At 36.3% G+C, this 27130-nt stretch overlaps 2 protein-coding genes across 3 annotated transcripts; one reads left to right on the top strand and one right to left on the bottom strand.

Annotated features, from left to right (window-relative positions):
• The first annotated feature begins 18221 nt into the window (after positions 1–18221).
• Positions 18222–24711, top strand: tnfaip8l2b (tumor necrosis factor, alpha-induced protein 8-like 2b). Its single transcript, XM_055047053.1, has 4 exons — positions 18222–18306; positions 18610–18678; positions 22080–22403; positions 23688–24711. The coding sequence occupies exons 3-4, from the start codon at positions 22086–22088 to the stop codon at positions 23928–23930; spliced, it is 561 nt and encodes a 186-aa protein (XP_054903028.1). The 5' UTR covers positions 18222–18306; positions 18610–18678; positions 22080–22085; the 3' UTR covers positions 23931–24711.
• Positions 24592–27096, bottom strand: lysmd1 (LysM, putative peptidoglycan-binding, domain containing 1). Of its 2 annotated transcripts, XM_055047052.1 has the most exons (4): positions 26989–27094; positions 26529–26903; positions 25694–25971; positions 24592–25318 (listed from the first exon to the last, which is right to left on the bottom strand). In XM_055047052.1, the coding sequence occupies exons 2-4, from the start codon at positions 26706–26708 to the stop codon at positions 25135–25137; spliced, it is 642 nt and encodes a 213-aa protein (XP_054903027.1). In that variant the 5' UTR covers positions 26709–26903; positions 26989–27094; the 3' UTR covers positions 24592–25134. The 2 variants fall into 2 exon arrangements, with proteins under 2 accessions (XP_054903027.1, XP_054903026.1); XM_055047051.1 differs by having other exon boundaries at positions 26529–27096.
• Positions 27097–27130: the final 34 nt, after the last annotated feature.

Below are 27130 nucleotides of genomic sequence, written 5' to 3'. Positions count from 1 at the left end.
GAGTATTTTCAAAAGTCACAATAATCAAACCACCAAGAATAATTTACAGAGTTTTGAAGACTCTAGAGTAGAAAACTTGTTTAAATATCTGCTGTCAGGTTCTGCTGAAATGAAATGTAATTCAGTTTAAGACATTTTGTAAAGATTTGTTAATTAAAATTAATGCATAAATGTTTGCACATGTTTTTTTTTTCTTTATGGATCTAACTAGTGGAACTTCTGGATTCAAACTGGGGACAAAACAAATGTGATCTTAAGTTTTAAAAAGAAATCAGATATGATGATAGCTAATTTACCATGGCATGTTCATTTGCTTATTGTTGCAAGGTGTGTTTCTGTATTTTAATGGTCTTTTATATGAAGGGCCCTCTAGGGACAAGCTTTACAAATTAGTCATGGCTATAAGTGTAATAGCATATAATATGTTAAATGTACCTACTTGTCCCTATGAAATAAAGAATTAAATAATAGCCTGCTTTTAGTTTAAACCTGAAACTGATTTACTACCAGTGTGAACAATTATCTGCCTTCAGCAGTAATCAGTCCAATGTGGGTTGGTGGGGCCATAAAAACCAACGTGGGCAGATGGAAAATCAGTTGATTACACAACACAGGCAGATAATGTCAAACCGACGGCTGGATAAAACTGAAAAAAGGAGCATTTGAAGAGACTGTTGATAGCTATTACAACAATTAAATGACATTGTACCATCACCCTTTTGTTCCACAGTAAACAGATGAAATCAACAGCGAAATGAACCATAAAAAAAAAAAAATAGGCCCTTTCACCTGCTGATGAAAAGAGGAAGCCTTCTTTGAGACGCCTCAGCTCAACAAGCGTTTGATTTTTATCAGCAGTACTGGTTATGATGGACCTCTACTCGCACCAGGTTCAGTCAGATCAGTAAATAGGTCTCCTGAAGGATCTGCGTTAACTTTAACCCTCCACAATGTGCAGCGTACAAGTACATTGTGGTTTGTGTTACATGTGACCAATAGAACCATTTCCAAATTCTAATAGTGTTAATAAGCAGAAAAACAAAACAAAAAAATGTGATATTACAGTGAGTAATTGTGTTAATTTTAAAATGAACATATTAACTCAGCACAAAATAAGAAATAATCTTCAACTCCAAATCCAACACACTACAAACTAATCGGTTTCTCAGAGTTCTGGGAAGTCTTTAACAAAATTATTTGATTTAATATCTCTTTTTCTTGGCAAGAACATTGACATGTTAATGACTTGGGTATCATTGGCTTCTCTTTTACTGTTTAAATCTATTTTAGGTCAGATTTACTGTTGTTCTTTATCTTAAAACACAGTTTTGCAAGTTTGCAGCTTCCACAATGTGATCTCTAAATGATCACTGACAAACATCAAGCTTCAGTGTCAGTCATCAGGAATCAAAAGGCCCTGGGTTTGTTCCTGATTTCTCAATTCAGCAGCAAGATTCAATAATCAAAGAGGAAGAAATCCATCACAGTGGCACAGAGAGACTAATTTCTGCACCGAAATATCCCCCAGAGACAGATTCAATAATGCCAACTTTTGTCTACTGGGGATAAATGAAAAACCTCTCAACACACAGATTTATCTTTAGGATCTAAATATAGAAGTCTAGCAATGCTGCACAGCAACTTTCTTTTATAAAAAAATAATGTTAACAATTTCCTGGTAACTGAAGTAGAAGAAAAAAAAAAAAAAGAAAAATAAATAAAAAAACAAGGTATTGCGTTTCCATTGGTTTTGAGCTGTAGTCAACAAAATCAAACATCTAAAATATATCATGTTTTGCTCAATAAAAATTTGTGCTTTGTTCTGAAATACTGAAATTTGTTAATTGTATAATTTACTGGCATGTCCATAATATCTAAAGAACGATTGCACCAAAACTAGCACCTAATCTGTTGATCTAACAATATTTTTTATTTATCTTAAATATTGCTTCTGATTTTTGAAGTATCTTAAACAGAAAAGGGCCTTTTTGGCAACATTAATAGAGCCACACATTTTTTGTTGTTCAGTTTTCTTTTTCTATGAAATCCCATTATTTTTTTTAGTTTCTTCTTACGGTATATATGTTACTTAACTTTTCAGAGACACATGTGTGGTTTATGCTACATAAAAATGTGTGCATTTCCTGTGTCTGTCCAGTATGTGACCTTTCAAAGTGTGCCTGGAAACACTTGTGTGTTCGTTCGGTTGCATTTGGGGGGGTAGAATTGGTACACAAAACCACATTAGAGCCGTCACAAGCAGAGTTGAAATTGGATTAGTGTCACCCGTGATAAGGCGAAGGAGCGAAGGAGGGAAGGGGAGAAAATTGGAAGAAAGGAAACGGCCATTTCACCACCACTGCCTCCACCAGCACAATAATTTCATTTCCAATGCCAGCCAAAGAATGCGTAACCACACTGCCGTGCCGTTATGGAACCTGCTGAAGTTAATAGAATATTTATATGCAGACTTTGGAGCTGTGAATTTTCTTTCTTTTCTGAACAGTCTGCAACACCCCATATCCCATCCTCCTCCTCTGCTGCCCCCCGCCCCACACCTTTCTTATCTCTGGTTTTAGAATTGCCTTTGTTAGAATTTGACACTATTTCTACACCTCTGAGAGCAGAGCATTTCTATCGGCTGCAGTTGGTGTGCCTGCAGAGGCGGCATGAATGTGAACACATCTCGGTCAGGTGCTATTAGCTTCCTGTTAAAATAAGTAATACCAGAAAAGTACATATCACAGACATTTAAACAGCAGCGGAGGACTTTATTGAATTGAAGAAAGAAGATTCTGCCTAAGATTTGAGAAACTGCATTTATCTCCCACTGATGGTGCCAAAGTGCCTCTTTGAATAACTTCAACATATGCAGAAAGAGAGGAATGAAGATTTAAACCAATCTGTGGCAAGAAATGAAAACTGATGTTTTCAGATGCCCTCTGCTTATTCTAACCCAGTTTGAGATATTTTGCAAAGAGCAATGTGTCCAAAGCCGATGTCATGGTAACAAAGCTTGTAGCCATGCTTTATTTCTAAACTTGGTTTTACAGCATTGACTCAAAGGGATTAAATACATGATACTTTTGCACATTTTTCAGATTTCTATTTATAAAAACTACCCCAATTCTTCTACAAGACTTGATCATCAGGCTGACTGAACTTGATACAATAACTTTCTGAACCTTTCCCATGTAAAAAATGAAAACATGTATAAGTAAGACTGAAAAAATAGCACCTCTAAGAGAGGTTGGAGAAGAGAAAAACAAGGTTGTGTGTCCATTTGTGCAAGTGCGAAGCCGTTATGTTGCTCACATCAGGTAGTGTGGGGGAGGTGTTCCTTGGCTTCCCGTTATCGTTTGAAAAATGACATGAAGAGACACCTTTTGAAACAGCGGAACCTCTCGTTTTGCACGAAAGTAGCAAAGGCAGTGTGCAATATTGGCTGAGCAAAAGAAGATGAGTGTGTCATCTTTAATGAAAGCACCCACAGCATCTGTGTGGAGTTGTGGTTGGCACCATCAGCACATTGTTATCTGTCTTTGTTCGATGGCAAAGAGGCAGTAGCAGACCTTCCAGGCTGGAGAGAAACTGTAGACCATTAAAGACAGTCTGTAACACCTGGCAAATAGGGCATCGCTTGGAAGATGGAGGAAATGAGGAGAAAGGAGGTAAAATGGAACATAGGAAATGGAACAAAGAGTGGCTCATTATAAACCACAGTCGGTTACAGGTTAGCTGTCGGTGCCTCTTTGGTTACCGCTCAGGGACACAAGATATGGAGGTAAGCAATGTTTGGACAAGCATTGTTCTGGGTCTCTTCCCAATTCTCCACATGATGAGAAAAAACCAACTAACCCTCAGGATCAGAATGTTTGCATGATAATTTTTATTCGCAAATCTGGTATTACTGTCGCATAGGACATAAAGGATCTGAATTAAATCTCTATAATCCACATGAATAAAAGGCCATATATGTCCTATAAGAGCAAAATACTTGATATTCTCTGCCTGGCCTGAAAAATATGCCAAAGTCACTCTCTGGTTTTAACCTTTAAACTAACTTCCCTCAGCACTGGAGAAACTATTTGGAAATAAAGAAAATGGTGTAAGAGTGACCCCTAGTGGATATGGTGGTGGTCCAAAGAAGTTTATGTCCTGCATGTCTAGAATGTCACCTCACTTTGAGAGAGAGTCAACAATATAGGTCAGTTTGTATCGACTCTCAGGTCAATACAAATTTGACTTATCAATAACCAAATAGAATTTATATTGATGGATTCAGTAATTTCACTGTTAAGGCATATTTTATAAGACAACTAAAACTTAAATAAAATAGATTTTAAAACTTATTTTGTATTTCCTATATCTAAGTCTTAATATCTCTGCAATATATCAAGGAAGAGTTGGTTGACTGAAATGGTTGTCTGGCATCTCATTAAAAAATATGAAATAATATATACAGACAAGATGAATCAGGTTGCATCATTTTGATTGAGGCAATTTAATAACACTGTTGGCTCTTGTGAGTCTCTCTTCCCAGAAGCATTATCCGGCTCACTCTTCAGAAAGCATTCCCATATCAGTGGCAATATAATCCTTCCAGAAAGTTCAGATCCTTCTGTTCTGACAGGAAAACTGAAAACACTCACTATTCATGCTTTTAAAATTCATAAACAGCTTCTGCAAGTCAAAATAGGCAAAATGATACAATTGTAAAAATCTGTCACATTTCAGTCTATCAATTTAAATGATTTGAATGGATCCTTTTAGCATTTTGCAAAGCAACAAACATGACAAAAACTTTCAAATGCCAATCACAGCATAGTGCAGCATAGTTTGACATGCACTTCACTGTAATTATGCAGAGTAAATAGTTGCAAAACTAAAAAGCCCAATGAAGTGATCGCCGTATACCCCACAACGAGAAAATTATTTCAACTTTCATAACAGCAACTGATGCTTATCATTAGCTATGAACTTTTCCAAATGACGTAGAAACTTTGTCATTTTTTCAAAGGGTTTCTTAAAAACAGAACAAAAGAGAAATATACACCTTCTGTGATTTTCTTCCCCAAGACTAAACAGATGAACTACTTTGAGTTTTATTTACAGCCAACTGTTAAAAGGCAAGTTTTCGAAGAGCTCAGATGTCTGCTACAGGTGGAAAATCTCAGCAGGGAGGAACATAGTGCTAGCTGGCACAGCTGGAGTCCAGGTTAACACAGCGCTGACTTGCTGCTTTTTTCTACTTTTGAGTGCCTTTTAGAATTTTATGGTTTAGAGCAGCTAACTGATGGATTTGGAGCATTCTGTTCCCTTGTTTTTCTTCAGTTGCTCGTTATTCCCAAGGATGTGGAGTTTTACAGCAACATGAAACAAAGCTGAAAAAATAAACAATTTTTCTACATGTTCTCACTGTTGCTCAAAAGGCAGAGTGGTTGTAAAAATTTAAAATAGAAAATCTGTATTATACGGTGGCCCTGAGTTGCAAACCACTTGAACGAAAGCATTACGACATGAACGAAAGCGCTACAAGATGAACGAAACAGAAGAGGTATGTCCCAGTGGGAAACGTAAAACATCACTGATTGGACTATAGGTCGTTTTTACTTTTGAACCGGAAGTCACTCTGGCTTTAACGTTAAAGATACATGGCTTTGGTGGATGATGCAAGTCTGCATTTCACTGAAACTGGTCATATTTTCTTCTTTTAAAAAAAGAAAAAGAATCTTCTTTAAAACTTTGCCTTCAATTTCACTTTGAGTCAAATTCTTTTAGTGTTTGATTTTGCCCCCAACCCCAACTCAATGTATAAAATGTAAGATTGGATTAGTAAAATCAGTGCAACATCACTTGAATTCATTTCAGGCTTTTTTTTTTTTTTTTTTTTTTACATCCTTTACATTGTTACATTGTCGTAGCGCTTTCGTTTATGTTGTAGTGCTTTCAATTTGCTGAAGTGGTTTGCACCTCAGGGCCACCGTAGTATTATGAGAAAACCCTCATTTAACAAAAGCTGCTGAGACGTTTCAAATATTAAAATAATGCACAATCTGCATAGCTCACATCCATTAAGCTATTTCTTCTAAAAAGAAGATTTGGAGTCTTCAGTTTCCATTTTATATTTTTCATTCCTACTTCACTTTAAAATTGACTTTCCATAAGCTGGATGGATAAAGAGGATGACACTGGTGATAAGTGTGAAGGAGAGCAAAACAGTAAAATACTATTACTTACTAATGTAAAAGGAAAAACTACACAAGGAAGAGAACAGAAGAAATAAATAAGAAAACAAATCTAAAGCTATGAACTAATATGGCAACGCCTTTTAACAATAATGGATACAGAGAAATGAACTCAATATGACAAAAATTGTTTATTTATTGAAAGACTTTTCCTGTATTAGAAAAACTGGATAGTTTTGAATTATTTTAATAAACATTACCATTTACATTATCATAAAGCCAGTATCGTTAAATGTTCAAAGATGTGCAAAGATAGACGACATAAGGACCCAATAAACCCTTTTCCTTTGGACAACAAAGTGCCCTCCTGAAAGTATTAATTATTTTTTACAATGTAGAGTGTGACACAAGGCATTTATGGTGTCTCACATTTTCATAAAACATAAGGTTGTCTTTTTCCCACTTGAACTTCTGCCCCCAAAATGTCTGCGCACGACTGCATGTGTTGCATTTCAACTCTTGTCTGCTCCCTGAGGTTTGATCAAGACTATCAGCCCCTGTGAAGTAAAATATTTCAGGGTTTCTGTCTGTTCAAGCAAAATATGAATGATCTTTTTATTAATTATTATTATTATTATTATTATTATTATTATTATTATTATTATTAGAGTAACTAATTCAGAAACAGAGAAATTGAATTAATCAGTTAGCAATCCTAAAACAAGATGCACATAATTTTCCAGAAATACATATATTTTAAAAACTGTTAAACATTTCAGGTTTTTAGAACAAAATATTCATGACCTTGCATGGACCTCACAAATATCTCCGCTTTCCTTCCCTCGGAGCTTGACTACAATTTTAGTTGTGTTCGCCAAACCTCATGCTGTGCTACCACAGTCTTTGCAAGGTCTTCATCTTCTTTTATGAAAGGTAACAAGAAGCACATTAGGGGAAACACAAGTGTTTAAAATACTCCACCACAGCAGGAAACTGGGCCTGACCCTCAACCTCAAACCTTCGTGAATGGCTTTTAAATCCCCTCTTGTTAGTCTTGGTTTCTGCCTGTGTCACTTGCATCCATTACAGAGTCTTACATCTCTTTTTATGACCAGTCATGTTTTTAAACAAAAACATAAAATGAAGATAAGCAATATAAAAGAATAATACGTGTTAGAGTAAGGCATTTTAAAGTGACATTGCATGACACAATTGATAACTCTATTTAAGTTGTATGATGGATCATAATAATCCTGAAAACACTGCACTCCTTCCTTGTTTATCAAATACTAGAAACAGACTAATCTAATACAGAGGATTTTATTCCTGGCTCCTGAAACACCAATGTCCTTCATGTTATGTGTTTCCCTGCCTCTGCACACCTGACTTAAATAAATGGGTGATTAACAACAACTCTTAATGGCATGCTGAGAAGGTTATAAAATAATCTGATTCATGTCTGCTGGAGTAGACGCCCATAAAAATCCATGATGGATAGGAGGTCCTCAATACGAGGTTGGGGGAAAAAGCCCACCGGTCTTTCACAACTGCTGCTGTGGTATGAACCGTGTTGAACTCTCAGGTCATCTGAGCTCTGCTCACTAAGGAAAAAGCTTCTGATCTGCAACCAACTCGCTGAAAATCAGAGGTCTTCAGAAATGATCAGTTCCATAAAGTAGAGACTGCAAACTTTACTGGTTCCTACTTCTTGCCTTTAGAGTTCCAGGCTTGCCTCATCTGTTCATGTCATTGTATTTTATTCACCTTATTTGCCTTTTGCCTGCATTTGGGTCCTCCAGATCCACCATCCCATTTTATTACAAAACAACCCATACTATTTTATGCATAGTTGTTTTGCATATACAGTAGGTTTCTCAGCTAGATGTAAATGGTGGGTCTAAGAAAACATGATCATAATTTAGCACTAAAACAGTCAATATTATTCAGTAGTTTGTGCTGCACTGAAACAATTTCAGCCCTTCGGAGAACCTTTCCCATCATTCTTTCTGTTTACATTAACATTTGACACATTTTGGACAACTTTCATCAGATCTATACCCATTTGAAGGATTTGTTTGAACTGTGGTGGTGCCAAGCAGAAGGTCAACATCAAGACGAGTGAGTGGGCAACAGTCTCTGCATTTTAATCCTTTTTTTCCTCCTTTAATTTAAAGTTCATAATGCATAAAACAGGGTTCATTAAGAATGGATGAGATGACCAAATGTCTACCAAGTCACTCTAAAAGACAGAATAGAATAAAATATTCATAATATATCCTGGGTGAAATCTTTGTCAAACTCATTATAGAGTCAGGAGAGTGTTCATTTATATTTAACTGCATGTGTTTTTGTTTGGTGCACATTTAATCAGGTTGTAGCTATTTCAGTGTATATTGCAGTTATACACGGGTAAACCTATTGTTGCAAATGTAACAATAGTCTAGTGTTTACTGTGGCTTCTCCAGATGCTTTGATTAACTCATTGACTGCCACAAGAGCCAGAGCAGCTTTCCAGACTGCATAGCTGGAAAGAAAAAGTAAGTTACTTTCTACACAGAGGATCAATGTTAACAGTCACACCATGATGCTGAAATATAAATTCATACAACACTGTTTAAATGAAAGTTTCTGTGCTAAAGTCTGTGAAATCTGTGGTTCCTGGTATACGTGACTGGAGGATTTATGTCAAAGTTTTGTAATGTGCAATTAGAATCTAAAAATTAAAAGAGAGAACAATATACATGGAGGAGAGCAGAGTCGTGTCCAGGACTTAAAAAAACTGAGGATTTTACGAGGTTCTCAGTAGTCCCAGATCAGCAATAATTGTTTCATGTGAAAGGTAACACCCCAACACAACTACAAGAGTCAAAAAAACAATTCCAAAAATACTGTCAATTTCTGTGTTTGCAGTCCTCATAATTTAAAGCTCCCATTGCCATAATAAACCTTATTTTCATCAGTATAAAAGACAAATTATTCCCGCTAATGGTAAGTGATGCTACCTCTATTTCAATGGTGTTGCCAGACAGTGAAAGGTTAAAAGCATTGGACAGCTGCATTGCTGACTTTTTATTTCAGCTTTCTATGTAAAACTCAAACTAATAACATGAATAAACATGAGAAAAAACATCAGAAAAGCTCTAAAATAGAGCAGGCTATTCTGGCCAGTTGTTGGGAGAATCCCACCTTCATCAGAATAATGATAATGGTCTGCTTCCAGTCAGACCAGAAGTGATTTCTATCACTCACCAAGTGAGTAATTTAGAACTAAATTAAAGTTTTTGTTATTTTCACTGTGGCGAATAACAGACAGATTGGGTTTGCAAGAGTGCTTACAAACCCTTCCAGTGGGTGGTGGTTTATTCTTTCTCCAAACTACCATTTTTAAGCATTTTATTTAATGGTGATGTTTTTTCACCACAAACTCCAGGTGCTGCACATGTGTACATTTAGAAGACTAAACAAAACTCTCAAGATAAATATTTAAGTGGAAGTGTTTGTCCTTGTCTAAGCAATTTGCCTGGACTCTTTGGCTTTTCGTACATCTTCAGTCTGATGAGAACATGTAAGGTGTTCAGAATCATTTGAACCTGGATGACTTCCATGGGGAGCTTATTTTGGCTGAGACAACAATCAGTTGAGGTGCAGCTGGCCCTCGAGTGAGTGAAGATAAACTCTGAATTTCCAGTCATTAGAAACAGAGTCTTATGCCAAAAAAACAGACTGCTCAGAGAAAGAAAAATTCTCTGAGATTATGAACTTCCAGGGTTCTTAGAGGCAGTTTATGAAACCATAGAAAATCTCTGATTCTATGATATCAGTTATCAAATAAACTGTCGTTTTCTATCATTTTGTAAACATTTGTTTTTTCATTTAGCCACTTGATCAGATTAATAAAAAAAATTGAGTTCATTTCTTTTGATTTCATCAATTAAATCAACTTCTGTCATGCTGGAAAGGCCATAATTTGTGAGGATTAGACAAATTATGGTCTAATCCTTAGTGTATTTCTAATCTTGCAGAAGTGATAAATAAAAATCTGATCAGCTACAGAAATGTAGGATTCCCATGACAAAAAGACATATGTGTCTGAAATATTAAGAACTCATTAGAACAGTATGGAGTTATGTTTTTGGTCTGAGTTTACTTTGAACAAAAAGAGCCTTTATTGCATATCAGGAACTATTTTTTTCCTCAATCTGCTCTTCAAATTCTGTATTCAGAAAACAAGTTTGAGCTTTTTTCCATAGATGACACTTATTCCTGTCCTTCTCACACAGACAAAGCCAGTGAATGGATGCTGAGTACAATTCTTGCCACTATTGTATTTTGGTTGGCGCTACTTTGTGAAGCGGAAGGTTACGAGCTTATAAAAAGTCAATAAAGGCAGGGCTTCCTTGTTCTCTGTGTGTTTGGCCAGAGCAGGGCAGTGTGGCTACCAGTTAAACTGAGAAAGATGTTCCCTATATTCTTAATAAATAAAATAATACTTCTGCTGCAAAGATCCACAAGCTATAGATGATGACAAAGACTCCAGAGAATTAATAGGAGATCCGCTGCAGAAGAACCAACAATGGGCTGTTGCTGATGCTTTCTATATATGCTATCGATGTGCATATATCAACAAGATACATGCACAACCCTGGGATAGTTTACATCCCAGAGTTTTCTATTGGTTATGTTTAATCATTAATCTTCTGTGTTCTTTGAATGTTTGAGCTGTTATCTCAAACAGAAGTTTCTTCTTGTTAAAAGAGTCAATAAAGTCAATAAAGGCAGAGTTTTGTCTTTCACTTTTGCTATGAAGAAATACTGCAAATACAATCAACTGTACACTCTTACTACATGGTCATTTAGGAGGATATATTGCAGCACAGTCACATGATGCAGTCAGCTGTGCTAATGTACTTGTTAATTTTTTTCAACAATTAGTAATTATCTGTTTCAGATTTTGATGATCAAAAATTATGTTTCCACATTAAAATCCAGTGCAAAAAAGAGCTGCATTGGAAAGATAAATGATCCATTTAAAAGCCTGCCCACTTCTTCCTAGATAAATAGCTTTTTTTTTTCTCGATAGTCAGCCAGCTATGATGTCACATGGCACTGCAATTCTGAAATGCTTCACTACTGTCTTCTAATGGCTCTGTAAATACAGCCTTAAGTATGGAAACCAAGAGCATGCCAAGATATGATGCCAGCACAGTTATTAACTAGCATCCAGAAAGTTCTGCCAAATGACAAATGCTGCTGATAAAAATGAGTTCTCAGTCAAATTCATGCAGATAAAAATATAAATATTTTCTGTTAGTTTATGTAACCATGCCTGTGGGAACTACTGTAAAATATTACTTTTTTATTTGTGGATGAGAGTGGAGTTATGTTTTGTGGAGGATCTCATCCATAATGAATAAATTTAAAAAATTATGTTTTTGTAGACTTGTCTCATAATTAAGCAGGAAATTAACCTTTTTTCAGTGTTTCAGTAAATGTACATTTCAGTTCCTATTAATGATGTAGAAAAGTTTCAGCAGCAATTTTTGATGCACTCAGTGTTTTAGTCTAAAAGTGTGAAGTAGCTTGAATTCTAATTCTGTAAGATATTACAGTTCACACATTTGATAAAAATTAACATCATATTTCCTCTATTTTTTTATTCATACAGTAAATTATTTTTACTGTCTTCTAACTGGGAAGAAAAATTCTGTCTTAGTCAGTGTTGCATGACAGTAGTGAGAAAATAAACGAACAGAAGCATGGGCAGAGGTCAGTTCTGTGGTCGCTGCATCCTGTAGATAGAAAGCATGCTGGAGAACCGTTTAAGTGCCTTTGCATGTTCTAAGAAATCCTGATGTCAGCAGCCAACAAGATCTACTAACGACAATTATTGAGATCCGGCAGATAGTAGACACAACTGGTCTTTTTTACTTCCTTCAGACTGACATGAAACAACAGTTATTTTAAATTGTTCAATACACCATGTACTTTGGTATTTTTGTGTGACTTTGTTTGGGCAAATATTGTTCTAGTTGGAGAAAAATTAACATATTTGTATTTACTTACTAATGCGTACAAAAATCCATGGATGTTTTTTTCATTGACTTAAATACAACTTTAACATTTATCCAAAAGTCATTGACAGTATTTTTTTATTTTTTTTGTACTCAAGGCCTCTAAATAAATCTAAAGTATTGTTTTGTTTTGGTTAGTTTTTTTTTTTTTTTTTTTTTTTTTTTTTTTTTTTTTACTGCTTTAGAGGTTCTGAAATATAAAATGGTTTACATACACCTAAGCGTAAAGGACCAGCAGCTTAGAAACTAAGACAGAGTAAGCTACCTCTTGCCCCACTAGAAGGTGCTAAAGAAACCCCAACTAGATCAAAAGCATTAACAAAGGGACAAAGTCAGGACATGTTCCAGAGAAATGCATTAACCGTGTCTTTGCTGCAGATTGCTGCAGAACCAAAAACAGTTCTTTGCTCAAAAACAAGAGAACATCTGTCTGTCAACATCCCCAAGCACAGAACTGCATTCTCCTATCTGACTTACTGCAGAGCTAAACTCTAACACTTGAAATCTACTTCATATTATCTAAGCATTTGGTTTTGCAGTGGATATGAGACATGAAGTGATCTTCAGTTTACTACTACATTTAACTATCTAGAAATGTCCATTCATTTTCTCACTAAAAGGAAATAAAATGCTGAATGCTATAGTCCAGCTACTGGATGATGCATTAATATTTAATCTAAAACATACATAACTGAAGTAAAATATTTATATTTTGTGCATTGCATGATCAGCTTTTGTGGAAATAAAGATATTTTTGTAAAGCACAAAGAGCTAAATCTCCACCCTGAATGCTGAGAATTTGCAGGTTTCACAATATCTCTCTTTGCATCAACAGTTTGAAGAAAGGAGGAAGTTGAACATCCTCCACAAAATACAAACTCAGACTCAGCATAGAGAATTGAAAATGTAACAAGCATGAGAGTGAAGACGCAAATTTAAAAAAAGTGTTTTTAATTTAGTAAATCACTGCTATGTGAGTCTAATTCAACCACACACAATCACAGAAAACCTAAATCAATGAATAAAGAGTTTAAAACACAAACATCTGTAGCCTATTTTATGTGTTAAATGGTCTCTGGTGCCACAAAAACCATCTGGAACTCAACACCACTAAGACGAAGGAGCTGGTTATAGACGTTGGGAGGTCCAGACCAAAGCCGAGACCAGTCGTACTAGAGGGAACTGAGGTTCAGGCCGTGGACTCCTACAAGTACCTCGGGCTGTGGTTGGACAGTAAACTGGATTGGTCAAAACACACCAGCCACCTGTACGGGAAGGTGCAGAGCAGGATGTACTTCCTGAGGAGACTGCAGTCCTTTAACATCTGCAGCAAACTGCTGTGGATGTTCTACCAGTCTGTGATCGCCAGTGTCCTCTTCTACACCATGGTGTGCTGGGGAGGCGGCACATCCAAGAAGGACACGTCCAAACTGGACAAACTGATCAGGCGTGCCGGCTCTGTGGTCGGCATGAAGCTGGACTCTCTGTTGACGGTGGCAGAGGCGAGGGCATTAAACAAACTGCTGGACATCATGGACGATAGCACCCACCCTCTACACGCCGTCATCAGCAGCCAGAGGAGCCTGTTCAGTGACAGACTGCTGCTTCCCAAGTGCTGGACCAATAGATTCAAGAACTCCTTTGTCCCCCACGCCTTCAGACTGTACAACTCCTCACTGGGGGGTGGGAGGTGACACAGGACAGAGGGAAGAAGGAGTAGTGACCCCTTGTACTTTTCTGCAAATATCCATACTTATTCAGGCCAAACTATATAGTGCAATATCATATCACTGGTCAATCTATCTGCCAAATTTCTATATTTTCTCTTGTGCTGTATTTATATTTTACCTATATTCTCATTCCTTACTTATTTTTGCTTAATTTAAGGTTTTGGCTACTCACATTTAGTGTGTACCTTTGTATTTAATTTGTATTTCTAGTATTCTTTTGTATTTTGCGCACTGTGTGCCACTTTTCTGCCTGTAAGCTGCTGGTAAGTTCAATTTTCTGAGGGTGTCTTCCCAAGGGATCAATAAAGTACGAGTCTAAGTCTAAGTCTAAGTCTAACTCATATATTTGACCAGTCATGCAAGAAACCGTAATGTCTTTTAACAACTACTAAAAACGTTTCTGAAATAAAGGGTCTCTGTCAAAATTGGACATAAAAAATTTGTTCTTACTTTTATTTTCAGTAGGTTAAATGATGTCAACGACTTTACTGGAAAACAAATCAATCAGGCAGCTGCAATTCATCCAGAGACCTGACCTACACCAGAAAAATAAATTACACCAGTTCTTAGATCACTTGTTTCTAAAAGGTTTTGTGTTTAGTCAGCGAAACACTGAGAGGGACTGGGACCCACATACATTTCTGAGTTTCTTGGCAAGTATGAACCATAGAGACAGGTATAAAGGCAGCGACTGCCCAGATGGGGCAGTCCACCTTTGTCCAGTCGTAAAGCCTCAGACTTAGAGGAGCTATCTCTCTTCCTGGCAGCTTAACTCTAAGATCCAAATGGCTAAAGAAACCAAAAGAGCAACATCATCTGTGAAAAATAAAGATGAGATCCTGAGTTTCCAAAACCAGACAACCTTCTCTCCTTGAGATCTTGTCAATGAATCAAGCAAACTGGATTGGTAAGAAGGGGTAGGCCTGGTGGAATCCAAGGGAAGACTTGACTTTGTGCCAAGAATGTGAACAACCTGCTTGTTTTTGGTGTACAAAGATTAGAAAACTCCACCTAGACTACATACTCCTGAAGCACCCCTGACAAAAATACTTAGGCAATTTTGCAAGGTTAAAGCAAACCGGCTTAGTAAATAAACCACAAATTAAGATTGTGTTTTTATTTTCAAGTTTTTCCTGTGCCTTCATTATGTTAATAGTCGCAAAGTCCACCCTTGAAAAGACCCCACCTGTAAGACCAGAATGCTACATTGTTAGTCAACACTTCATTTAACATCTCTATGCACAAGATTTGCATAAAGCTATTCAAGTCACTAGATCCCCCCACGTTACACAAAAAGAAACATTTTCACCCAGCATTGTCAAGCTAAACACCTTCTGAACCAGCAATCTTCTAGAAAATTGGGGGATCAATCAGAGGATCCCCAATTGGTTTCCTGTTGGAGTTCTCATTTGACAAAATAAATGGATATTGATAAAAAGTAAATAGATCAGATCAAAAGTAGATAATTGGATAATTTATAGATAATACAAGAAATGGCTACAAATCCATGGTATGTTTAGCATTATGAATGTTTTTTGTTTTTTGTTTTTTCCTGCAATGTAAGGATTTTGTTATATGAAAACTCTGCTGTCTGCAAAGTACAAAAACACAACAATTTCCTCACAGATCTGGTCTGAAGTTTCATTTGTTCTGCTATCATTTGGAGAAGGAGACTGTCAGTACAAGAAAGCAATAAATCAGTACCTGGTTTTTTCAGTCTCACTTATTGCTTTCTTGCCACAGTTATGTAGTTTTTTTTATTGAAGACTCCTGACAAATGCAGGCATTTTCTCACAAAATTTGTATTACTAAACTATTGCTGGAATGGTCATTTTAAATGTAAATTTCTGAGTCAGTCTTGTTGTCAAACATAAGCTGAGAACGAGCTGCTTGACTAAACACTTGAAGATAAGTTTGCATCTTCCATATGGACTCTTTATTTTAAATTTTTTGAAATGCAGCATCAATGTTAACAGTTTGTTTTATTTGGTAACATTTGTTTATACTTTTGTTTTCAATAGAGCAATTTAACCAGCATAATTAGATTTTCATAATACAGATGCTTACCAACCTACTTTCAAACTTGAACCAAAATAGTCGGAAATACATCAGTGAAACAACTTATCTTTAACATCCAATTTGGGGTTTGTGTCTTTCTTTTTGAGTTGTAGATATGTTGCACTTCTCAATGACTTTCCATTAAGAAGTGGTTTCTTCAAATTAGATTTGTTCACAAAGTAAAAAACATTTGTAGATCAGGCCTCTTACTTTCTCAGTACCACAATAAAATGTTATTTTATTTTGGAACTTTATAGTTAGTTCATAGTTCACCAAGTTAAAGTTGAGACTTTTAACTTGGTGAAAATTTGCCAAAACCCTTTGCTTTCTCCTATTTAATAAGTTCTTGTTTTCTTTTTCAGACAACCTTTTTGCTTATTTGGTAAGCAAGTCACCATTACAGACTCCACAAGGCTTTACAATCTCTGTTCTTATCCTTATAGAGGTCTTTAAATCTTAAAATGTTTGAAGGTGAAGGGGGACGGTTTATGAGATGAATTCCAGTTCCATCTGTTTATCTTGATCCAAGCTCTCCATCTGTTTTTTAGCACTGAGTGGAAACACAGTCCAGTAGCATAAAGTCAAATATTCCATCACATTCCAGATCGTAAGCCTCAGGTGCAATTCTCTGAGCTCTGTGGTTGTGAAGCTGATTATTCTTACATTAGTCACTCTATGAGAACACGCTGCCATTATGTGAGTAACTTTATGTGTAAGAGAGGGTTGGCCATAGGAAGGTTTCTCTGATCTTTTAATGACAGATAAGTGGCATAACACAAGATCCTCTCATTATGTCTTAACCAAAGAGGGAGGTACAGAACATGTGTACAATGTTAAAGTGAGACAACTGAGGGGTTAATTTCAAGTCGTCTCACATACAGTTCGTCATGCACTTGCACTTATGAATATGAACACAGTCAAGTATTTTCACTCGCACACAAACAGATATTCAGCAGACTTCTCCTTGCTTGTGTTTCCTTGTGAGATGTCATTATACGATAAAGAGGAAGCCATCAGGAAACCGCTTAAGCACAACTTCCTGTCTGTTGCTATGGTGACTACCTCATTGCTGCAGTTGCAGAAGAGGTAGTAGCAGCCACAACTTTACTTGAGTAGATGTCTCGCAGACGTGGCGAGTGGGAGGCAGAAATAAAGAGGCAGGTGTATTTTGGTCCCCGCGGGATGCTGGTGGGCTGATTCATGTCCGGACACTCCTCTCCATCCACCCTGACTCTTGCGTGCCCTTTAACCCCTAACATTTGACAACAATTAACATGTGTGACTGTTTAGTGAAAATGTTTTTTTTTTTTTTAACAGTCTGAATTGCAGCCAACAGGCTTTCAGTGCAGCTGTTTGTCATTCAGACAACGCACATAGAAAACACAAATCTAGAAGTGGTGGGATACTTCCTGATTTGACAAAGGCTCATTTCATTGCTTCAGGCTGGCGGACATGTTTGCTGTGACTGTTTTGTTGTTGCAAAGTCTAGTAGTCAATGCTGAATTTAGCTCAATAACATCCTCTATATATGCATGTATCTGAATTAGATAAGACTGACAACTTTGAAGAAAACCCCATTCATAAGAAAGATTTAACCATAAATTGTATGACTTCATAAGAGCAGTGAATATTTCCTCGCTGAGGACGGATCACAGTTTTTATAAAATGTTAGTTTGTTCCATAGGAAATAGTTTCAGAGTAAGATAAACTAGATGTAGATATTTGATGTTTATAAATATATGTTTTTTTTTATCATTTTATCTAAAAAAAAACACAACTAAAACTAAGATTCTAATTGTGAAACAAGAGTAAAAATAGAGGAATTGCTATAAATGTGTATCATTGTGTAGATTCTAAATTAAAATAAACAGATGAGAATGACCAGAATGTTATGTATAATTTTTAGACTGTTTTATTTTAAATAAATATTACATTTTTACAAACTGTATTTGGATCCAGCTGTTGAGCCTAAACTGTGCATGCACTTGAAGACAGGCTTATGGTTGCTCATTGTTTTGATTCTACTTTAAAAAAGAGACACATGGGGAGCACCATGGTGCTTTGCAACACTGACAGAAGCTACATTCCACCAAAGGTGTGTACACACAAAGGGGGTTAAGCCGCTCCCCTTTCAATTGACTGCATCACAGGATCATTGGCAAATTCTTTCAGCGCTTTTTCTACTCGTCAGAACAAGAAGAGGCACAACGTCAGCAGAGAGGTCAGACACAGGCATCAAGTGAGAGCGGCAAAGTTTTGGTGAGCAACAGCAACAGAGAGAAATACTGGTTTTGGGAGTCTGAATTAGAATTTCAAAGCAAAACAGCAGATAAGCCAGTGAGAAAAAGAGAGGGAGAAACACAGAGAGAGAGACTCATACACACGCGGAGGGGTGTGTCATAGCAATTTAGTTCCTTAAGGAAGTAAAACTCAACATTATCTTAAGACAGGGTGGTGAGAACTGACAGATGTGCTGCAGGAGAGCTGTTTTTATGGCTTTTGGTGTTTCTTTTGGTCAAGATGAGGGTATTCTGCTAAATTAACTTGCCTGTGCTGTCAAAGTGATACACAGCGCGGAGGGAGAGAGACATCTGACACACAAGGAGGGAGGGGGACTCAGCAAACACTCAGGTAAGACATTTCTGCCATGTTCATTTCCTGGTAAAAAAAATTTAAAGCCAAGCTATCTTTTTACGTTCAATAACTTTCAAATCAGTTCAGTTACAACTGTGTTATTACTGGCAATGAGCAAAGACAAACTCAGTCAGAGGATGACTGGAAACTGAGCGACATCTCTCCACTTCCCCATCTTGAGTACAAGTTGAGAGATCTGTTCGCGCACACTCATGTTGAAAGAAGTTACACTGACAGGAGCATATGTGGAGCTCACATTTTTGTTTGTACAGGCTGAGAGCGAAATCTCAAGGAAGTGGACTTTGGCAATGTAACTGGCTGGCTTTGATTTGTTGGCGGTTATAAGATACCACCAAAGACAGCAACAGGTTTCAGTGTAAAACTGTGGAACTCAAATAAAGAACAAATACTCAGCGAACTGCTCTGTTTCGCTTCCCGTTCAGTGTAGATGTGAGGAAGACTGAAACTGCAACTGTTCAAAAGGTTGTGCAATTTTGAAAGAGACACTGCAATACGCACATTTGAATGATTTCAAAACCATTTCTTGTCTGCTATCTTCATCTAAGTATAGTACAAATCAACTATAATTTTTTATTTTATTTTTTTATTAATTTGTTAAAACATTATGTAGGTGGCTCAACAAAAGATGAAGTTACGCAACAGTTTGAGTGAAAAAAGGAGCTCAAACTTAGATCTGCAATGAAGTGACGACTCATCTAGGCAAAAGGCTCAGCTTTCATAAATGTTTGCTAAGTATCTTCATTGTGATTGTTATTATTTCAAGTTCCCTTGTTGATGACAGGAGAACATTTCCTTGTTTACAACATTCATCGTTCTAACACATTGAGAAACCTTCCAAAAATGGCTTCCTTGTTTTTGATATAATCACAGGCCGTGAGGGGCCACCTTTTCACTTTTAAAAACTTCATTCCTTCATTAGTCCTGGGAGCAGTGATGAATGATGCCAATGACATTGAAGTTAAACTAAAAAACATTTTTGCTTTCTAAGAAGAAAGTGAAAGGAATTTTAGCTGGATCAAAGAGGCCTCATCTAAGTCTTCTAACAGTACTTTTTTTTTGTTACAGTCATGAATCTGATGCACACAGGTTCATACATGCACCCAAACACTGTAGCTCAATGCTGGAGACATCTGAGGAATGCTAAATATTTACCTCTACTGCTTGCCTTGATGGCCCCACTATTCACTACTCTTGCTTTGACTGGCCATGAGGCCCATCTGCTATATTCCTCACTGACTGTCTGTCAGAATAATTCAGAAATACATCAAAACATTATCTATGTGTAATGGTTCCACCTCTGCTTATTGTTGTTTTCCCTGCACACACTCATGCAGGGAAAACATGATCCCTGCACACACTCATCAATCCCAACAGGCATCAAGAAGGGAAACAAACACTTGAACATGCAATGCAGCCACTCCCTGGCAAATGCCAACAAACAGTCTGATAAATCCTCGAAGGCCCTCTTCTAATCTAATTCTACCAACAAATTGCTGCTCAGCAATGTCCATTAGAGAAAGGTGTTTCTTTTTCTTTGTCGCAGTGCTTTACTGTAACACAGGAATATCTTGAAGCTCTCAAATCAACCCCAGAGATCCTCAAAAAAAGAAAAAAAAAATGTAGAAACAGTAAAAACTAAAAGAAAGGAGTTTGCAGCGTGTGAAAAACTTGTTGATGACCGCTCATTGCACACGTCTTGCAAATCCCTGGAGTCTTTTCAGCAAATAAATGAGATTGAAGCACAGATCTTAAGTAGCTATCGCAGTGCTCCACTTCCATTATCACTGTTCAGGGAAATTAATCTAATGAATGTTTTTTAATTCTCCACAGGCATCCCAAAGCATTTGAAACAAAGCCAGCTATTAGGAAAATGAATGATTCTGCATGTAAATGAAACCTACTGAGATTATAAATTTTACACCAGTTTTACACAGTATAGGGATAGCAACGACGTGCATGGTTTTATCAATTAAACACTTAATGTAACTAGACTGTTTCTTCATTTACTGCTGACCCTTCATGATTATAGCTGGAAAACATGACGTTTTACAAAACATAATCTAATATACACAAAGAGGAACAAGATAAATGTAATAAAGCAGCCATCAGTAAGCCATTTAGCTCACAGGTTAATGGCCACAGGTTGCTGCTAATGCACAGAATGCTACATTATCAGAATAGATGATGTATGCACCAAACCATAGTACTGAAGTTAACAGCTTAGTACAGGGTGCCGCTCTTTCTGTTCTTGCCCTAGCACTGATGCAATGTTAAAACTGCAAGCATGGACCTGTCGCAGCTATGCAGCCTTGAAGCTGCTGTTAAATACTTGCCCACACAGGCAAGAAATGGGAGTTAGTGGAGAAACATGCACTTAAAGAAATAAGGAAATTGTGGACACAGAGAACTTTTACAACATATTCAAATAAAAACACATTACATTTTTGGATGTTTGTTTAAGATAATGGTATCTTTTTGCAGATTCTATCTTAATAGGATTACAATGAAGTAGAAACTATGCTAAACTGATGCATGTCCACAATAAATAAGTTATCTGCAAATAAACATAAATTTAAACTATTTAAGGTCCTTGAAGTTTTAATTTCAACAGTATTTAATTGCAGTTGTCTTCAATAAGAAAATCATATAAATATCAGGTGTCCCCAATATGTACTCAGTTTATTACTTTTTAAAGTTTTTTTTAAAATTATGATTAAACAAATTGTTTTAAATTAATGATTTCAGCTTGATGATGTTGAAAAGGATTAAAAAATGACTTTGCAGCTCTGTCGGGATGTGTTGTGTTTCTGCTAATGGTTTCCTTAGGGGGATCTCCATGTTGGATGCTAGGTGAGGTTGAAACCTCTGTGGAAAATTAATAGTCTGTCCTACGTCTCTTGATGGTATCTTTCCCTTTTGTTATCATGAGTGCACAATGCATACACAAATATAGAGAGCTTTTAAATGGTTCTATTTCAGATAGACAGATTAATGTGGTAGAGCAGTGTAGATGTGTTGCATAATAGCAAAATACTTTGGGTTTAATTTTGTTAAATCTAGATAACCCTAACCCAAACCCTTAACTGTCTATATTTCCTTCTTTCATTAAAACAATTTCATGTTCATTCCATCAAAATTGTTGACCTTATTTCATTGGTGACGGAGAGTTTTCTATCGAGCGATTAGAGGTGTAGATAGAAAGTGAAAACAATAAATTGGCATACGCAAGCTCTTCCAAAACCTAGAAACTGTAATTAATTTCTGCAATTGACTTTAAAGCATTGTATCAGTAAGCTGAAATGTTCTCAATGACTTTGATGATATTTAATAAGATAAACAAATAAGTAAAATGGTTTTTATTTTCTCTGATAATTCAGGCAACCATGGAGGCATTCAACTCCAAGGATTTGGCCATGAAGGCACAGAAGAAGATCCTCAGCAGCATGGCCAACAAAAGCACCGTCCAAAAATTCATTGACGATACCACTAGTGAAATATTGGATGAACTGTACCGGGTTTCCAAGGAGTACACAGGAAATAAAGGAGCAGCTCAGAAAGTCATTAAAAACCTGATCAAGATTGCTGTCAAGATTGGTGTGCTGTTTAGAAACAACTGTTTCAGTGAGGAGGAACTAAAACTAGCCCAGGAATTTAAGAAGAAGCTCCACACAGGAGCTATGACAGCCATCAGCTTCTATGAGGTAAACTTCCAGATACTAACAACAAAATATGCAAACTACATGCAGCCTTTAAAGATCCTGCTCATAGAAATAACCATTTTGTTTATAACTGATTACGAAAAATCATATATACCAAATACTTCAAGTATGTTAGCAAGAACCAAACATCAAGCATATACTTCTTGCTTGATGCTGGCATAGTAAAAAGCATAATTAACAAGAATCAAACCTGCTGTATACGTAAACTATTTTGATAACATCAAACAGGTTGAAAGAATTTGAGAATATTAACTTCAGTCATTCTCAATGCACTTGCTACCCCAAAACAAAAAAAAAATAAAAGAATTTTAATTACATTTAAAATTATTTTTTTCTTAAATTCTGATATTACCATAAAATATTAAGGGCATTTGAGTCTAAGCATGTTTATACAATTAATGTTCTGTTGCTATTTGTGCTGTTGCTCTCAAAAATCTAAACACCATTGTGAAAATGTCAGACTTTTGTGATGTATGCAAATAGTCTACACATAGAATTACACATATAATGTATAATTCAACTGAAAAACAGACGTGTTAAAAAAAATACAAACATGTACTCATAATCTGGTGACATAAACTCAAACTAAACTAATTTCAGCACCTAATGTTGTTTGGTTTACATCTCACATCAACTATATGTCGTCTGTTTAAGTTAAAATTTTAACTATTGTACTAGGATTTTACTGATATGTTCTGTTCTTTTTGCTGAAGCCATTATTTACGGACATTAATTCACAATCACCTTGTAAAAAGGGTATCAATCATGTGAAATGCACAAAAAATTCAACAGAGTAGATCAGAGAAGGGCCTCAGTAAAACATGGGACAACAATGACATCACAGAAACCCAATGTTTCGCAAATATTAACAAAAACAACACAGACCAAGGGAAACATGATTAAGGAGGTTACTAAATGTTAACACTACCACTGACAGACCTGCATACATTTCTATGAAATAGTAAAAGAATCAAAAGGTGTTTAACAAAGTATTAAAGGTCGTCTTTCTAAAAGAGTTATTTGATTTTTACTTGAACAGCACATGATAAATGTTCTACTATATGTATAAAAAGCTTGAAATTACTCATAGCTTCACTTTAAATAAAACAAAAACTTTACACATGTGCATACTTTTGAGAACAACCATATATGATCCTAATTTTGAATTCGAAATGAACTTCAAATTTGAAGTTAGACTGTTAGAAATATTTCATTTTTTGTGCACAAGAGTTTGTTCTCTAACAATGTATCTGTTGACTGATGCAGGTGGACTTTACCTTTGATAAGACTGTGATGTCGGACAACCTGACAGAGTGTAAAGATCTTCTGCTGAAGCTTGTCAACTCCCACCTCACCTCGAAATCTCATGATCGCATCAGCCACGTCTTCAACCATTACTCCGACCCTCAGCTCCTGACCAAACTATATGACCCAAGCGGACCCTTCAGACCCCACCTCACTAAAATCTGTAAAGGACTCAACAAACTGGTAGAGGATGGGACAATATGACGTGTGAGGAACATGCTTGCATGACACAATGGGAGATAAACAGGAAACACACACTTAAGACTCTGGACTGGTGGACAAAATTTATCTTGCGGAGTTGCTGAAGAAAGGCAACTTCAGACATCTGGTTTGAAAACAAATATGGCTCCTCTTTGCTTTTAGAGAATATATCTGATGAAGTCAAAAGTCAGGAAAATGATATCTCAATTGTACAATATACAGAGGGGGCACACACATCCTGTGCAAGTAAAGTACATAAAAAATAACTTGAACTTCAACAGTTTTAAACTGTTATCAGTGGTCCAAAGTGTTATTGTTTTATATTTGAGACTGTATTATTTTTTTTTCTTTTTACTGAGACCTAAGAACTGCGCACAATTGTGTAAGAAGAATGAAACAGCAGTTGAAGAGTCTTACCAAACTGGACAGAGATGCCACTGTGCTGCAACACCACCATCTGGTGGTTAGCCTGTGATTCTACAGAAACAGTGCACTGCTTACTGAAATATGGAGATGGACATACAAGTAATAAAAAAGGGAAATAACCACATAACAATAACAGGAACAATTATTCTCATCGTAAGGAACTTTCTCGTCTGGCTATGTGAAGTTTTTCAATTTTGTGATAGGGTAAAGTTTCACAGAAGCACCAAAACTGTAAAAGTTCCAGCAATGCAGAAACAAATATTAGTTTATTAATCATTGAATCACATAAAATAACAAAATAAAAAAAATAAAGTCTTAGCAAATAATAAAAGACGCTGTTAAAAATATCCTAAAAACATATTTCTGTGATTTGTCTCTTTTTTGTGTTAGCCACATACAGTGTCGACCTATTTATGCTTGTATTGTTACAGTGAATAAGTATTTGCATTCCCTGGGTAAATGATCAGAAGTGGAAAATGCTGTGTTTCCATATGCAGACATATGACTGAAGCAACAAATGACAAAGTCCTCATGTTCTATAAAATATGAACAGATACAGCCTAAAAAGACTTTTCATACAAACTGTAGGTTCCCACAAATAAATATGTGCAATTTCACTACATTTCTACAACAAATTTTAGTTTTTGACTAACTAAAAGGGTTTTAAAACTTCACACAGCAGCACAATTAGAGATTTTTCACTTTTCTGCAAATGTCTTGACCTGCAGTCTAGTCCCTTCGCCATGTGTTTTAATTATCAGAAAGACATTAAACAAAATTGTCACAGTTCAAAGATCTCATCTTCCCTTTCTTTCAGCTTCTTGGTGAGCTTAGTGGTAGTGAGGGGGACTGCCCCAAGATAGGCTTGATGCTGAAATCTTGATGATGAAATAACACTCTGTGACCTTGTTAACGGACACCAATCTGAAGTTGTGCTTGAGCAAGCTGCTTCTAGGGCTGCAACACTGTAAAAAAAATAATAAAAAAGAATCAAATGAAAGAAAAAGCTAAAATAAATCAATAACATTTACTTTAGGAAAGACTTTATAAATATTCTCAAAGTCTAATTGTTGTTTAAAGTACCTGGTAATGCATAATACCAGATACCACACACACATGCAATCATTACAACATCCTATTAGACAACAGACATAATTAACATCTGCTAATTTACAGTTAATGTAAATATGCAGCTGCAAAGTTCAATATTGACAAAATAAGTGGTGGTACTATGGTATGTGAAATGTGCCTTTTTGATGAGATTACAATTAAAATAAAATTTGTTTAAATGGTGACACTTTAAAACAGTCATGGTATAAAGATGTGGTAACCAAAAGTACCGTTTCTCTGCATCTTTGCCTCCTCTGGCTGCAGCCTCCTTAGACTGGCTGATCAAGTTATCCAGTCTTTTCAAAAAATCTCCAGGAGTAAGGTCTGATGCAGGTTTTCTATAATCCTCTGTATCACAGTTTGTCTTTCCTTCTTTATGGTCTTCCTCAGACGAATCTACCCCATTGCTGTGGTCATTCAAGTCTGACAGGACTGGGATTGACAAGGATTTCTTCAGGAATATTGAGTCGTTGGTGTACAGTCTGTTTGCTCTTTTGATTAGCTCGACCTGGAAAATATATTTTCTTTGTTAGATAATATTTATCAAAATTAATCTAAGCTTACAGGAGTGTCTCAATAGATTAAAATATTCATTTATTTCAGTAATTACGTTCAAACAGTGCAATTCATATAGTTATGATTACATAAAAATAAAATACATCAAATGTTTATGTTCAATTGTTCAAATAATAACAAAAATAATTTTCTCAGAAAAATAATGTGCATCCATATTTTGTCCAGCATATGCACTTAAGTTTTTTATTTTTTTAAACAAAACCTTTCAGCTTTTGTTTAAGTCTGTTTGAGTTTGCTGGAGAATCAGTAATGTTATGTCTATTAATCAAAGTATTATTACTCTTGACAGGGTAAGACATGCTGGAAAACGTAATGAACACATCCATGAAGTTTGTTTGAACATAATTTTACAATGGTATTTTGTCAGGTAATGAAATGCATCTGTGCAGGTCTCTAAAGTGCTGGGTGGTGCATTGTGTTTTCCAAAATACAGAAGGCAGACAGTCATTTCAACGTTTCATTCCTGTTCCAACAATACATAATACTTACAGTCACGCCATACTTTAAAGCCAGACCCTGAAGTGTTTCCCCTGGTTTAACTGTGTGTTCAATGACTTTCTGGCGAACCGGAGAAAGCGAAGAGCGAGTTAAGCTGCCGTAAGATCTTGTTCTGCTTCCGCGAAGCAGGCCGCCTCTCCCGGATGGCAACGACGCTCGCTCCCCGGACATATTCCAGAAACATTTGGGTTGGTTGTAGCCAGAATGGAGGTAGAATACAGTCCCCAGTGAACTTTACATTTGGTAATCTCATAAGAGAGGGGTTTCTTTCAACTTGAATTTATATTCAAATGTTGAACTGGCAGCTTAATAAACCATCCAAGCTGTCAACTAAATCTGCTTTAAACCGTGTTTGTTTTGTAAAACCTGTTACGATGTTAAAGAACAAAAGCTGGTAAATCTGCAACCATATATAAATTATATTAAAGCATTAGTTTAATGCAAACCTTACCTGCCTATATAACATTTGAAAAGTTGCTCTGAACCCTTAAGAAATAATATTTTCCTATCTCACGCAAGCAGCAGCAGCCATGTGTTGCCATGGCTGCCGTGTTGATTGATGGGTCACATGATTCATAACAAACGCTGCATTC

This window comes from Poeciliopsis prolifica, unplaced genomic scaffold, assembly GCF_027474105.1.
Source record: "Poeciliopsis prolifica strain line A6 unplaced genomic scaffold, Auburn_PproV2 SCAFFOLD025, whole genome shotgun sequence".
In the NCBI taxonomy this organism is placed as follows: Eukaryota; Metazoa; Chordata; class Actinopteri; order Cyprinodontiformes; family Poeciliidae; genus Poeciliopsis; species Poeciliopsis prolifica.
The sequence above is the reverse complement of the archived record's forward strand: the minus strand, read 5'-3'. Positions and strand labels throughout refer to the sequence as shown.

Excerpts from the sequence above, each read along its gene's own strand:
- tnfaip8l2b (XM_055047053.1), top strand. The coding sequence starts at position 22,086 with ATGGAGGCATTCAACTCCAAGGATTTGGCCATGAAGGCACAGAAGAAG. Across the intron at positions 22,404-23,687 it reads CAGCCATCAGCTTCTATGAG|GTGGACTTTACCTTTGATAA; the intron begins GTAAACTTCCAG and ends TGACTGATGCAG.
- lysmd1 (XM_055047051.1), bottom strand. The coding sequence starts at position 26,708 with ATGTCCGGGGAGCGAGCGTCGTTGCCATCCGGGAGAGGCGGCCTGCTT. Across the intron at positions 25,972-26,528 it reads CTTTAAAGTATGGCGTGACT|GTCGAGCTAATCAAAAGAGC; the intron begins GTAAGTATTATG and ends TATATTTTCCAG. Across the intron at positions 25,319-25,693 it reads GGCAAAGATGCAGAGAAACG|TGTTGCAGCCCTAGAAGCAG; the intron begins GTACTTTTGGTT and ends TTTTTTTTACAG.